Source organism: Mustela erminea, chromosome 8 (assembly GCF_009829155.1).
Source record: "Mustela erminea isolate mMusErm1 chromosome 8, mMusErm1.Pri, whole genome shotgun sequence".
Classification (NCBI taxonomy): domain Eukaryota; kingdom Metazoa; phylum Chordata; class Mammalia; order Carnivora; family Mustelidae; genus Mustela; species Mustela erminea.
The window spans coordinates 21,927,138-21,941,500 of NC_045621.1; the positions used below are offsets into that span (position 1 = coordinate 21,927,138).

At 35.1% G+C, this 14,363-nt stretch overlaps 1 protein-coding gene across 5 annotated transcripts in view; it reads right to left on the minus strand.

The window, feature by feature from the left end:
* The window catches only part of ERBB4 (erb-b2 receptor tyrosine kinase 4), a 1,157,734-nt gene that overhangs the window by 150,498 nt on the left and 992,873 nt on the right, over positions 1-14,363 (minus strand). For all 5 annotated transcript variants that reach the window (XM_032354684.1, XM_032354682.1, XM_032354680.1 and 2 more), the window contains one exon: positions 13,054-13,239. In XM_032354684.1, the coding sequence (XP_032210575.1) occupies positions 13,054-13,239 (186 nt within the window). The remainder of the gene's footprint in view (positions 1-13,053; positions 13,240-14,363) is intronic.

The following is a 14,363-nucleotide window of genomic DNA, read 5'->3' on the forward strand; positions in this document are numbered from 1 at the left end:
TTTGAAGTAAAAGTCTACCAAATTGCTAATGGTAGAATTAGACTTAGTGTTCAGAGTATGATATGTCCACTGCAATGTATGAAAAACAGTAAGTTCCCAAAAATGTTTGAAAAAATAAGTCATTATTACAAATACAGATCCCAGCAAGACTTGAGAGTACAATTAAAAACAAAGAACTCGGAAGTTTGGGTATAAAGGGATGGCACAAGGTCATGAGATAGTTCTAGATCTTAACTGTGGTGATGGTTATATTAATCAACACACGTGAAAAAACTGCTTAGAATTACACACATGCATATGCTCACAGCTTTCATGGAAAACTGGGGAAATCTGAGTAAGTTCTGTGGATGGCACCAACATCACATTCTCAGCTGCAATATTGTGTTCTAGCTATACAAGACGCTCTCACTGGGGAAATTGGGTGAAGGCGAAGTAGAAACCTTCTTTATTTTTTTTTTAAACTTTCTATGAATCTACAATTCTTTCTCTCTTTTTTTTTTTAAAGATTTATTTATTTATTTGACAGACAGAGATCACAAGTAGGCAGAGAGGCAGGCAGAGAGAGAGGGGGAAGCAGGCTTCCTGCTGAGCAGAGAGCCAGAAGCTGGGCTCCATTGCAGGACCCTGAGATCATGACCGAGCCTAAGGCAGAGGCTTTAACCCACTGAACCACCCAGGCGCCCCTACAATTATTTCAAAATAAAAAGTCTTTTTTTTCTTTTTTTTTTTTAATGCTATATAGAGACGGAATTGGGCAGATGTAGAGGAAGTAAATTCTTGTTTTTCCCTCAGCCTGAATACGTTTTTTTCTGCTTTCAGACAAATCGTTTGAGCTCCTCATCCTTTGTTTCTCCCACGTGTAGCAAAAGGCAAGAGTGCTACCTCTCTGAATTACTGCAAACATCTTGAAATCTGGGGGGGGAAATGGCATTGCATGCATACATAGAAAAGATCACGGGATATATATCACAACTTCCTGAAAGCAACATTGTAACACCCGTCTAACTCAACGCTTTTAGAAACAAAATGCATAGGGGAGCCATAAAGTAGATACACCAGTCTTGCCACTTTGAATCTGCATTGGAGAACATCACCACGCTCCTAAAAGCTGCCACGATACCAAGCTTCACATAGTCATGACTAATAGACGTAATTGCAAACACTTTACACACATGAAGTACAATTTAATCCATTTGGGTTGGATAGCTTTCACTTTTCTGTCAAAAAAAAAAAAGGTACATTAAAAGTACAGGCTAGGGCATACATTTACAGTAAAGAAATTAAGTTCTTTACTTTCTGGATGTGTACGGTAACTGAATGAAAACATTGCCATTTATAGGATGGAGTAACTTCCAAGCTGAATTAGAGTGGCTCAGCATGCCAAACAAAGCCACAGGCAAAGCAAAGCAAAAGGGAAGCTTGCTATTTTATAGGTTAGACAAGAAATAACCTACAATGACTGCTTCTCTGAGTGAGAGGCCTTCATATTTCATGCAAACCCCAGGAAACAATTAAGGCTTCATTGCAATTCTGGGACCTGTGCTTTAGAAACTGCATCAATAAACTTCATTTTCATCTGGTACATTCGAGATTCTCTGTTATCCCTTACTACCCCTTTTATATCGTCCTCCTTTAAGGCAATGAGAATTTGGCACATAAATAAAAAGCATGAGGTTATTTCAGGGAGGGGAAAAACACAATTCAAATCCAGCCAGGTGCTTTATCACCAATTTGGGAAGTTGCAATGTTATTAGACATTCTGATATAAAGATGGAGAGGGAAAATTATCAGTGGAAAAGAGAGATTGAAAGAAAAAGAAAAAACACACAAAAAAACAACCCACAACTCTTGGAAGGTAACCTGAAAACATGAAAGTACATGGAAGTAAAGATCTAGCTGCCTCTCATTTAATGTTCTATATGGGAAAAAGTTCATTAAATCATTTAAAAGTTATCACAAGAGTGATAGGATCTTCCGGACTAATTCTCTAATATGGTAGAAGTTATTTCACCAATTGTAAACAAGTAAACAAGGAGCCCATGAATCTTACAGAGCCAGGGGAAGGGGCGCTGGCTGTTAGCTGACCTAGGCTGGGATGTCTGGTGAGACCAGGGGTGCAAGGGTAATACACAGATTCAGATCCTGGCTTTGTGACTATGAAGAACTGTGGCTTTAAGTGGACTCTGTCACCTGTTTGGGCTTCAGTTACCCCATGTTCAACACAAGCTCTCATCAGATGGTCTTCAAATGGGCCTCTGTGAGGACTCCAGAAACCTCAAAGTCCCAAGAAGCCCTCTCAATGCCATCTGCTGCTGTAGTTATGGCTGAATGAGATTTCACTTAAAACAATTGCTTGCCTTAAAATTTTTTTTTTTTTTTTAAATCACTGAACTAGATAATCTTCCAGGGCTCCTTGCTATGCCAAAATTTCAACAAATTCTGATATTAATTTTTCTTAAATATTCACCACCTCTATAAAGTAACTTTTACTGGATCCTTTCCATGTAATTTTGCTATTATTTTCCTTTCTTTCTGTACACATAGAAAATTACTTGAAGATATTAATTTGGGTTTTGTGCATGTTTCTTTAGAATAAATAAGAAAATCTGTTATTTCCAGTTTGAGCTCTCCATCTTAAAATGGTCTGGGGAGTGCCTGGGTGGCTCATTTAATTAAGCAGTCTGACTCTTGATTTTGGCTCAGATCATGATCTTGGGGTTGTAAGATTGAGGCCCATGTAGGGCCCCACATTGGGCACGGAGCTTGGTAGAGATTCTCTCTCTCTCCCTACCCAAAAGGGTGAGAGTTTGTACTGCAGGACCTAAAATTGTCCTTCTAAGGCACCAGCATCCAGGAGATAAGTCTCTCTTAGATTCTGTTTTTTGAGAAATTAACATACCTTTCTACTTGTGGAAGTGGTGTGGAATGAGGATAAAGTGGAACTCAACAACCCAGAGAAAAATGCTTACATTCTCCAAGACCAAGAAGGAAAGAAATAATCATGAGGGGCAGTTCCAGAAGGGAGCCTGGAGTGGGCTGCAAGGAGGTTATGCTCCTACTTTTCACTCTGAATCCACAGAGCTCCTAGACTTCTCATGAGATAGTGTGTGGATGGATGCCTAGGACCTGGGGACCTGAAACCATGAGGCAGAGATTTGTAGGCATATACCTGGCTAGCTGTGAAGGAAGAAGAGAGTTATGAGAAGCAGAGCTCAGTCTCTCCAGTTACCCCATCAGCCCTGTCTAGATCTGCTGACAGCCTGCCAACCCAATAGGTAAAGGAGCCCAGCCAAGTTCTCAGACCCACCCAGCAGACCCAAACTCATGAGAAATAAGTTATATGCCAAATATTTCCCTGGAAATCATTTATTTCTCATCAGATTCTTCAATCTCCCTAGAAGAATCCTTGTGGGAAACCCCCAATACATGATTAAAATGGAATGTCTGACCGAATATGATACTACAAGTTGGTATAATTTTAATTTAGAAAAAATATTAATGCAATGTTCCTCTAATATGTCATCTCAGATCACTTTCATTTAATATGGCGTTAATGATGGAAAAACTTCTCCAGGGCAGATTTGTACTTTGTCCTGGAAAAAAATTTCAAGTGAACCTTTCAATTGTACAAAGGTATAGCTTTGTACTTCTCCTAAAGTGGCTGACCTTGAGAACACTGCTCTGTGTGATTAAAAAAACCAAAGAGCAAAACCAAAGCCAAACAACAACAAAAAAAACCCAATGCCAATATTTATTGAGCAATATTATGTTAGGCAATATATTAATATACTGACACATTTTAGTATTTTATTTAATTGTTACAATAATTCTACAAACTAAATGTTGTTATCCTGATGTTTGATAAGGAAGTTGAGAGAGTTTAAAAAACTTGCCAAAAATTTTACAGCTAATGACTGGTAGTTGGGATTCAAAGCTAGATATTTCTAATTTCAAAATCCATTTCCTTCACCATTATAATCATAGTGAGGTCTCAAAGGGAATTTGCTGTATTTGTGAGTACAATAATAAATGAGTATAAATGAATAAAAGTAATATAATAAATGAGTAAAAGTGAATAAATATATATACATATATATATTTATATTCCTGTTCTGTAGAAACTTCTAATTTTTCAATTAATATCAGTTGTTCCTATTTATTTATTAATTCAAATTTGATAAACATAGCTTTGCTTCATTTTATATAAGCACAAGTGTTCTTGTTTAGGAAAATGGGAAAATGGGTCTCAAAGTTCTCACAACTGTAATTCAGAATTTATTCCCAGATTGTATTTCTCTGTGGTTGACATTCTTTCTGTTACATTCTCAGCCTTTCTGTAGAAGTTATGTCTAATTGTTTTGATGCTAATAAATATTAAATAATGTATTATAATTTTACTTAATATTATAATTACATATTAAGCACTAAATCTTTGGTAGCAAATGCGCAAAGCCAATGTATGATCTCATTTAACCATCACGACAGCTGGACAAATGGAGATTGTTGCTCATTTTATAGATGAGGAAACAGATTTAGAGATATTAAAGAATTTGCCAAAGTCATACAGACGATAAATGGTAAAACTAAAAGAGGAACAGAGTACTACTTCCTTCTAAATTCCGCCCTAAAGTACTAATGGATGGCACCATCTCTCATCTGTCACCACATAAGGCAATATTTTTTGTTTACTTGGTTTTTGTATCTGTTTTCTCCAATAGAATATAAAAATTGTGATAGAGGGACTTGGGTTGTTGCACTTTCTCAAAATCCTTGATCTTGGGATAGTACCCACTGCATCATAACTTGATTTTTTTTAGGTGAATAAATACATGAATCTTTCCTAAAGACCACATATATTCTCCTTTGTGATTTAAATCTCAAGTGTCTAAGGGCTCCTGGGTGGCTCAGTTGGTTAAGCATCCAACTCTTGATTTTGGCTCAGGTCATGATCTCAGGGTCATGAGACTAAGCCCAGGTTCTGCACTCAGTGGGGAGTCTAGTAGAGATTCTCTTTTTCTCTCTCTGTCCCTTTCACCACTCATGCACATGCCTGCACATGCACACGCTCTCAGTCTCTCAAATAAAACAATAAATCTTCAAAAAAAAAATTAAACGTCTAATGAAAACATACATTTAAGTAATAGAGAGAGAACTTGCAAGTATTCACTTATTGGGCTGCTGCTTTGGGGGGGAAACTGAACAATGTATCTTCATGAGGTAATCCATGACTTGTCCATCATTTTTCATCCTTGGTCTACTTTGCAGCATGACCCTGGGAAAGTCACTGAAGGTATTTATTCTGAATACAATTTTACCATTGAGTCAGATTCATGCTACTATATTTCTCTAAAGATCTGATGAAAGTTTATTAGAATATATAATGTATTTAAAGTTAAATAATAGCAGTAAAATGCTAAATAGGTTAAATAAGACATAAGGTATAAATACATAATATTAATAAGATAAATAAATAAGCTCTCATCCTTGCATCTTCCAAAATGTGGTTATGTGACTAGAAAAAATTTAAATTGGTAATTGTTACTATATGAGGTTTGGCTATGCTACTAACACCATGGCTTCTAATTTCAGTATGTCCCTTCTTGTCCACCTTTGTAAAATATAATAATTTTTCTGTGTCAAAATATACCCCCAAATCCATTCATTCAATTGACATCTGCAAACTTCTAAACAGTATTAAAAGTCATTCTTCTATTATTAAATACAGTAAGTGCCCATTTTATCTTTTCTAGAATGCTAGTAGTGTTCTGTCTCTTCCCTAGACTATTTCAAATTTTATATATTAGTATATATAATACACACAATATGCACATATAATGTATATATGTAAATCAACTGAGATCATATCTACATACAGACTTTAGTCTTGACTACAAACAAATCAGAAATTTCAGTTCCCAGTTCAAGCACTTAACAGATATCAGACATTCATATTTTATCTAATTTAATTCATAAAGAGAAAATGGCTGGATAAAATGGGAAATTAATTTTCTTGTCACTCTGTGTACCTATTGTGAGTAAAAAAAATGGACAAGAGGAAAGAAAGAAAAGGAGAATTTGCTTATGCAATCTTAAGACTTTATATCTGTGTACAGAATTTCTTAAACAGAAATCTGCTCTCCTCCAGTCCTTGTGAACTGTTTTTGAACTAAGAATGGTTTTCTCCATTTTGCCCTTCACACTAACTCCTTCTCTGCTACCAAGGATAAATTAAACTAAGTTCCACAAATACTCTCCAATGTCACAAAAAGTCAGTTTTCACAATAGAATTCTCATTAGCACCAAAGAGGAATATGATATGACAAGGAAAGTAATTTGGGGTTAAAGTTGAGTGTGAAAATAAAAAAGAAAGTTTAATTGAGAAAATCAATTAAATTCATCTAAAATTATACCAATCTTTAAATAATACAGTGTTCACAGAAAATACAAATGTTCAGGTGCCTGGGTGGCTCAGTGGGTTAAGCCGCTGCCTTCGGCTTAGGTCATGATCTCAGGGTCCTGGGATCGAGTCCCGCATCGGGCTCTCTGCTCAGCAGGGGGCCTGCTTCCTCCTCTCTCTCTCTGCCTGCCTCTCTGCCTACTTGTGATCCCCCTCTGTCAAATAAATAAATAAAATCTTTAAAAAAAAAGAAAATACAAATGTTGGAACCAATCTATTTGTAAAGAATACAAGAGCCTTATTCTGAGGCAGAATCTAAATTATTTTGTTTACATGTATTAGGTCAATTTTTAGTCTTTAAAATATTGAGTGACTTTTATTTCCATTTCTTTTCAGAAGAATTTTAATGATAGTTCAATTTATGACGTAATCAGACAATGAATGATCTTAAAATCTATAGTGGACCACTGACACGTGTTTTTAGAATCATCTCTTTAACTAGTTTCAAGGATAAACCACTGAAAAAGAAAGCCCTTGGAACCTTACATTTGAATTAAACTGAAAATTAGAGTTTGAGAAGAAAATCTGACATTGAAGTAAAATGCACTGACAAAGCTCTGAGAAAGGTTTCAAGATTTTGAAAAATAATAGTAGCCTATACAAAGTATTTAGGCTTTAACAGTACAGTAACAACATCAACAAAAATGTTTCAAATAAGCTTTTCCTTAAAAAGCAGTCAGGAGCTAAAATTTGTGTGGTAAATAGGAAGTCAGACCAATATTAACCTTTTCTAGCTTGAGATTGAAAGGTTAGAATTTTCTCTTTGTTCCTCTTCAGTAATGGATTATTTTATTCAAAGCATTACCCCAGACCTCAGCTCTTTGCCAGTTCACTGGTGGTTTCACATGGTTTCAATATTACTAGAAATCCAATTTACTGACATGAAAATTAGAGACCATAATAATAGCAAACATAGGACACATCTTAGGAACCTGTGCAGAAAAACACATGAGGATGGGGGACTCATGGCCTTTTTTCCAAAGATCAGAAATATTGAATATTACACATGAGATTATCTCCTCCTATCCCTAGCATGGTCTAAGAACAAATTCTATGTCTTTCACAGCCGAATTTTAAAATTGAGTATTTTTAAATGACATTATAAGGGTGTTCTTTGTCTGTTGCTTTCATCTCAGATATACCCAAAATAGCACATAGTATACATTCTTATTCTATGCTAAGCAGTGTTTTTAGCACATTACAAATATTACCTTATTCTCATAATTACTCTATGAAATAAGTACTATTATTATTCCCATTTCAGAGCACTCAAGAGATTAACTAACTTGGGGCACCTGTGTGGCTCAGGGGGTTAAAGCCTCTGCTTTCAGCTCAGGTCATGATCCCAGGGTCCTTGGATGGAGCCCCACATCGGCCTCTCTGCTCAGCAGGGAGCCTGCTTCCCCCTTCTCTCTCTGCCTGCCTCTCTGCCTACCTGTGATCTCTGTCTTGTCAAATAAATAAACAAAATCTTAAAAAAAAAAAAAAAAAGAGAGAGATTAACGAACTTGTCTAAGGACACACAGCTGATAAGTGGTGGATCCAGGATTAGAACCCATTCAAACTGGTTGTAGAGGCTGTATGCTTAACACAGACTAGAGCCAAACCACACATTTTAAATTTCTAATGTATAGCGCCACTTGTGATCAGTATTCATACTGCATAATTGTTCACAGAACAGCTTTGAGCTTGCTTTGTCATAATATTTTACAAGTAAAACTTAGTTCAAAACAAAATCCTTCAAAATTGAATGGCTCTCTAGTACTTTCTCCTGAAAAGATGACATAGATACTGATGGTAAGGCAATAAAAAAATTCTCATGAAGACAATGGGAAGTATTATTCATGGTAAGATCATTTCTTTAATGGGGTTAATGATGAGACACAACTACAGACACCATGCTTCTCACCACTCCTCATATTCAGAAGTGCTGTTGAAGAGAGCAAGGGGCTTTCAGCTGCTGTGGTGTGTATGTGTTTGGAGAGAATTCAGGCATCCCAGTCATGTTGTCCCTTAGGACATAACTTACCCTGTTTTCCTCATTTATGAACTGGGAGAACAATGGGCCCTATCTGCTAAAGTTTCAGTAAAGTTTAACTAACACAATGTACATAAAGCACCAAGAAGAGGTCAGGTGGGTGAGACGTGCTTTATCTACGTTTACTCAGGTGTATAAGACATGCTTTATCTACGTGTACTCAGTCATTATTGGTGCTATTCACCACGAAGTTTCTTCACTCTAAACTCAGGTACACTTTTCAGAGTCTGTTAAGCTATCATAAAACTGCTTTCCTAACTTGCTAGCAATAGCTACAAAAAAAGGAATTCTCATCATTATCTTCTATTCTGGATTCATAAAGCACCAGGAAGGTATATTGCATTGCATGAGCATTAAATAATAGTATATTCTGCTCTGCTTACCAGATTAAATTAAGTTCCAAATACAGTGTATACAGAGTGAATATGGCTGCCTATAAGGAGAAAATAATTTTAGTGTTTAAATTTGTGTTTTCTATGATATAAAATTTTGTAGAATGATGTACCAATGGAAGAATGGAAAGAAAACTGGGTATATGGGTGAAATTTGAAAAAAATATTTTCTCCTTATATATAAAAATATAAATTAGTGGTTCTACTATTTATTTACTAGCTTTGTGAATTTAATCAAATAACTTACATTCTCTATGATTTTATCTTTGAAAAGAAAATAATAATGGCACCTCACAGGTTTGTAATGAGACAAATTAATTAATGAATAAAATATACACAGTAATAATTTACAAAGAGTAAGAGCTGCTTGATGTTAGCTATAATTATTATTTTCCTATCTATTGTTGTATTTTCCATAGGAATGTTTTAACTCAAACATATGTCAGTCATTTTACAGTATCATCCCCAATCCTTCCAGCTTTATCAGTGAAAGAAAGGATGTAGCAAAAGCAAAGTGGGTCTTGGAGCAATTATGATGCTTACTTTCATGAGCCTTTCTTGGAGAGAATTGAAAACAAATAAAAAGTTTATCTAAGTTACAGAATAGTGATTTGTAAAGTACTTGTGTTTACTAAGACCATCTTACTTATATTTTGCAGACATTTTAAAAATTGTTCTCTGTTGGGGCGCCTGGGTGGCTCAATGGGTTGGGTCTCTGCCTTCAGCCTGGGTCATGATCTCAGGGTCCTGGGATGGAGCCCCGCATCCAGCTCTCTGCTCAGTGGGGAGCCTTTCCTACCCCCCCCCACTTCCTGCCTGCCTCTCTGCCTACTTGTGATCTCTCTCTGTCAAATAAATAAGTAAGATCTTTAAAAAAAAATTCTGTTTTGAGGCTTTCAACCTACAGCTAATAAAAGAGAGTGTTTTTAAACACTCTCCTTTATTCTAGGATGAAAGTTCCAGGAGCTGAGCCAGAAACTTGCATTGGGCTGTTGTATTTAATCTTTGCAAACCACTATGAGGAAGTATATTAGTTTTTTATGGCTGTATCTAATTACCACAAATTTAATGGCTTAAAACAATACAAATTTATTTTCTTACAGCTGTGGACGTCAGAAGTCCTAAATTGGTTTATAAATTGGAATAAAATCAAGGTGTATCAGGCCTAGACCTTATAGGGAGAAACTGTTTTATTTCTAGGGGTAGACTCTATTTTCTGGCTTGTGGCCCCTTTCTCCATCTTCAAAGCACATCATTCCCATTTTTTTATCTTCACTTACACCCATTTATAAGGATTCTTAGATTTCATTTGGCCCATTTGGATGATCCTGGGTAATTTCATCTCAAGGTCCTTAACTTAGTAACATTCACACATTCCCTTTTAACATTTATAGTAACTTACTCACAGATATTGGGGATGGCACTTAACATATTTGGGGGCAGGGAATTTCAGCCTACCAGAGGTGGATACCATTATTTTCATTTTGCAAATATGAAAAAAAAAAAGTAGTGATTATGAACTCTTAATACACTGAGAAACAAAATTCCAAAAAGGCTAACTTACTCAACTCACAAAACTTAAAAGTGATCACCATCATATTACTGTAGGTCCTTCTGACCCTAATGCTGTTTCCACCACACAGTTCTGCCCCTGAAGTAGGAAAAAAGACAAAGGATGGGTTCCCTCCTTATGTGCAAATTTTTTCATTTTCTTTATGAGTTAAAATATTTATTAAATGTTTACTGAATGGCTACTATGCCAATTTCTGGTGCTAGGAAGAAATATGAATCAGACTGAGTCAATAGCTAGATAATCAGAACTTTTCCCATGTATTTAAATACCTGTAACTCTTCAGTCTACATTAAGAGTCCCAACCAAATTCAACTACCTAATTGAAAGCCTCAGTGTCATGTTTGATAAACCTTTGCAATTTGCCATGTCTGGAACTGAGCTCTCAAATTTTTTTCTATAATCCCTCAGTATTCACCAGCTCAGGAAACAGCACCACCTCACTCCCCCACAATTGATCAGTATTACAAATGCCTATATTTATCTCAATAATATATCCTAATCATATTTACTTCTCCTGTTTTCATTACATCCAGACTTCTGACTGGTATTTGCATTTCCATTCTTGGATTGCCTTGCTCTCATCTCCGTACACAAACGGGCATGATCTCACTAGAACATAAAATACTTCGACACCTACTATATTTATAATAAAATCCAAACTTGTCATATCAGACAGGGCCCCCACACATCTTTCTCTGTTTAGGACATTTGTGTGCCTGTTGTCTTGGTGGAACTAGTGAAAGAGCCTTCTTTCACTCCTAAAATTGTCCCAGTTGGATGATAAATTACATGGTCACCATATCCAGAGGGTTTTGGTGGAATCTTTCCTCGGCCTAAATTTTCTTCCCATAAGCAAACTCTTCTCCCAGGACTTAATAGTGTCTGCCTTAAGTCTCTGCTATAAATATTTTTCTTCAAAATCTGAACCAAAGTATTAAGTATACTCCTATACTTAATTGTTTCCTCTGTTGACTATTCATGCCATTAGGGTATACAAAGACAACCATGCCCATGTCCCTGTTATTTGCCCCTAAACACTTCAGGCAGCATAGTACCTGACACATGAGAAGTGTCTACAGATTTTTATTAAAAGATTAATGACTAAGTAAACTTTCCATACAGTCAGATAGTTTTATAAACACTCAGTATAACATTTAAATAATAAAAATGTGTTTAGGATACTAGTGACTAAAACCAATATAGAATCAGAAGAAGTTGCCTCTGTTTGGAGAAAAATGTTGAGTAGGGAAGGTTCTATAAGGGAAGGAAGTCCAATCAGTGTTGATAGATGGAAAAGATCATGTTATGTGATCAAGAAGCTATGAGGAAAGTTTTCTAAGCAGAAAGGCTGGCAGTCACAAAGGCAAAATGGTTTAAAACAGTGTGATTATTCTGGGAACTCAAAGTAGTTTCTATTATTAGAGTGTACAGTCTTGCATAAATGATATATTAATGTCATGAATCCCTAAGGACAAAACCTAAATTATGAAGAACACTGCAGGAAACGTAGAGAACAGCAAAGAAATTCGAACCTTACTTTTGTTTTCGTCTATAGTGTTAGGATGATTTGAAAATTTCTATTGCCTGTTTAGCTCACCTTACAATTCACTGAAGTTTAGATATATAAATCGGTTTTTGAAATTAAGTCAAATTTGATGTAAATAAAAGTTGAAACAGAGAATTAAAACTCATCTCAGATCTATTTATCTAGGAGATAATTTTCAAGAAATACTCTAGGTATAGATAATCAATAAATATGAGATAAACAAATAAATGAGTCCTTTGGATATAAAAAGTCTACAACAGAAGTTTCACACTGGTGGACTTCAGGACATAAATGCTTTATTTGGCTTCCAGAACAATTCAAAAGTTTGAGCCAAGATTTAAATTTGGAGAAGTCACATTAAAAAAAAAAAAATCCAGAATTCTGGCCCCTCTGAAAAATTGGAAGACCTCATGACTTTGGTGGGGAAAAAATGCAGTCCTACATAGGGCAGTAGGTGTTCTCCAGCTCATCACAGATGGCCGTCCCTATCACCCTAGGTGCTGAGATCCATGGCACTTCCATTATGTACGTTACATGCCATGCCTTGCACGAACCCAACCCCCCAACCATTAAAGACTAATTGAGAATTATCAAAATGTCTAGGAAAATATTTAAAACTTGTTGATCTGTAATACTGAGAACTGGATGTACCCACTATCTTAATAAAATCATCTAAAAAGGGAACAATTCAGACATTCAATCTTTGTTTTCTTGGATTTTGTTATTTAAATTATATTTAAAAAGAAAACAAAAACCAAACAAATTTGGTGTAACTTTTTCTTTTTTTTTCTGCTGACCAGTAAGCTATTTGTTTTTGCATCTGGTCCATATACCACAGTTGGCAGTAAAGTAATCCAAAGATGTATAATATGTGCTTGATCTGTGCTTTGAATGCAAATACTTCCCTATATCTTCCAAAATGGCAAAAGCAATTTATTTTACTTAAATCTATTGAAAGACTAAACATATTTTCAGTATCCATACTACCCTAGAATAGGAGAAAGCAAGTTAGGGGAGTTATCTCCATGGGAAGTGTTGGACACTTACCTTAGCTATCTGGACACACCAGTTAAGCAGCAGCTGGGATCCAATGTTATCCTTGTGTTCATGGACATAATCCAACAGGCAGCCATGGGGCATAAGCTGTGTAACCAGCTGAATGGTTGGGCTCAGACACACACCCAATAACCGGACTAAGTGTGGATGGTCCATACTTGCCATGATCAAAGCTTCCTATAAAAAAAATTAATAAATAACACCATCATTTCAACTCAAATTTCCTTGTAGCTCTATATTAATGGTGCTGATCATAATTTTGAAAATGTACTCTCATTCAATGGAATCAATTAAAAATGAAAAGACATTAATGCAGCTATTATATTCTTAAAGTGATTTAACTCAAGTAAAATTAAGTGAAAAATAAAGACGACACTTTTGTTAAAATGGAAAATGTTATAGAATTAAATGCATATAATATTAATATTAGTGTTTTCTCTTTTGCAAGATGCACAGTATTTGATTTTATTTACTGCTAAATTAGTTGATACTGAATCCTAGCTTATACTGTGGATTTTTAATTTTTGGTCTTTAGTTCTAGAATACAATAATCTATACAAATGCAGTTATTTGAATGTTGTAAAAGGTGACCCAAAGTTAATTCATCCATTATTAGTATGGATTTAGAGAGCATACACAGATATAATTTATAAATTATAAATATCAAAACTTAAACAATTATAAGCAATATGCCATTGTGAATTTATGCAGAAAAATAAGCCTTTTAATAAGACATTTTATTCCCTAACTTTATCTTTATTCAAATTTATTTCATTTCTAAAATTATAAGTGATGTATTATTCATAGAATCATAAAATTTGAAAGCTAAGTGAGACTATAAAAAATTGTCTACTCCAACTTTATTATTTCATAAAGTGAGAAAACAGCTCTAATTTCTTTATCATAATCATGTCACTTTGGTTTAATGAAGATAAAATTGGACATATGATAGTTAAGTAGTGCATCCTAAAGTTAGCCTCCAGTTAAAAGGTATTTTAAGTATCTTTACTACAATTTGAAACAGACAGGACCTTACACACACACACACACACACACACACACACACACACACACACATACACACACACACAGGGGGTGGCACATATATGGCAATTTATTATCAATCAGTTTACACTGAAGCCATGAGGATTATTATTTATTGTAGCATTTTCGAATATTTTCTGTAACTTTAAAATTTTTCAAAACAAAACAAAAAAAAAAAACTTGAGGAGAGAAAGCTATATTGACCTTTTGTTTAAGATGTCATGGCAGATTGAATATAGAAATTTACTTCCATTTCC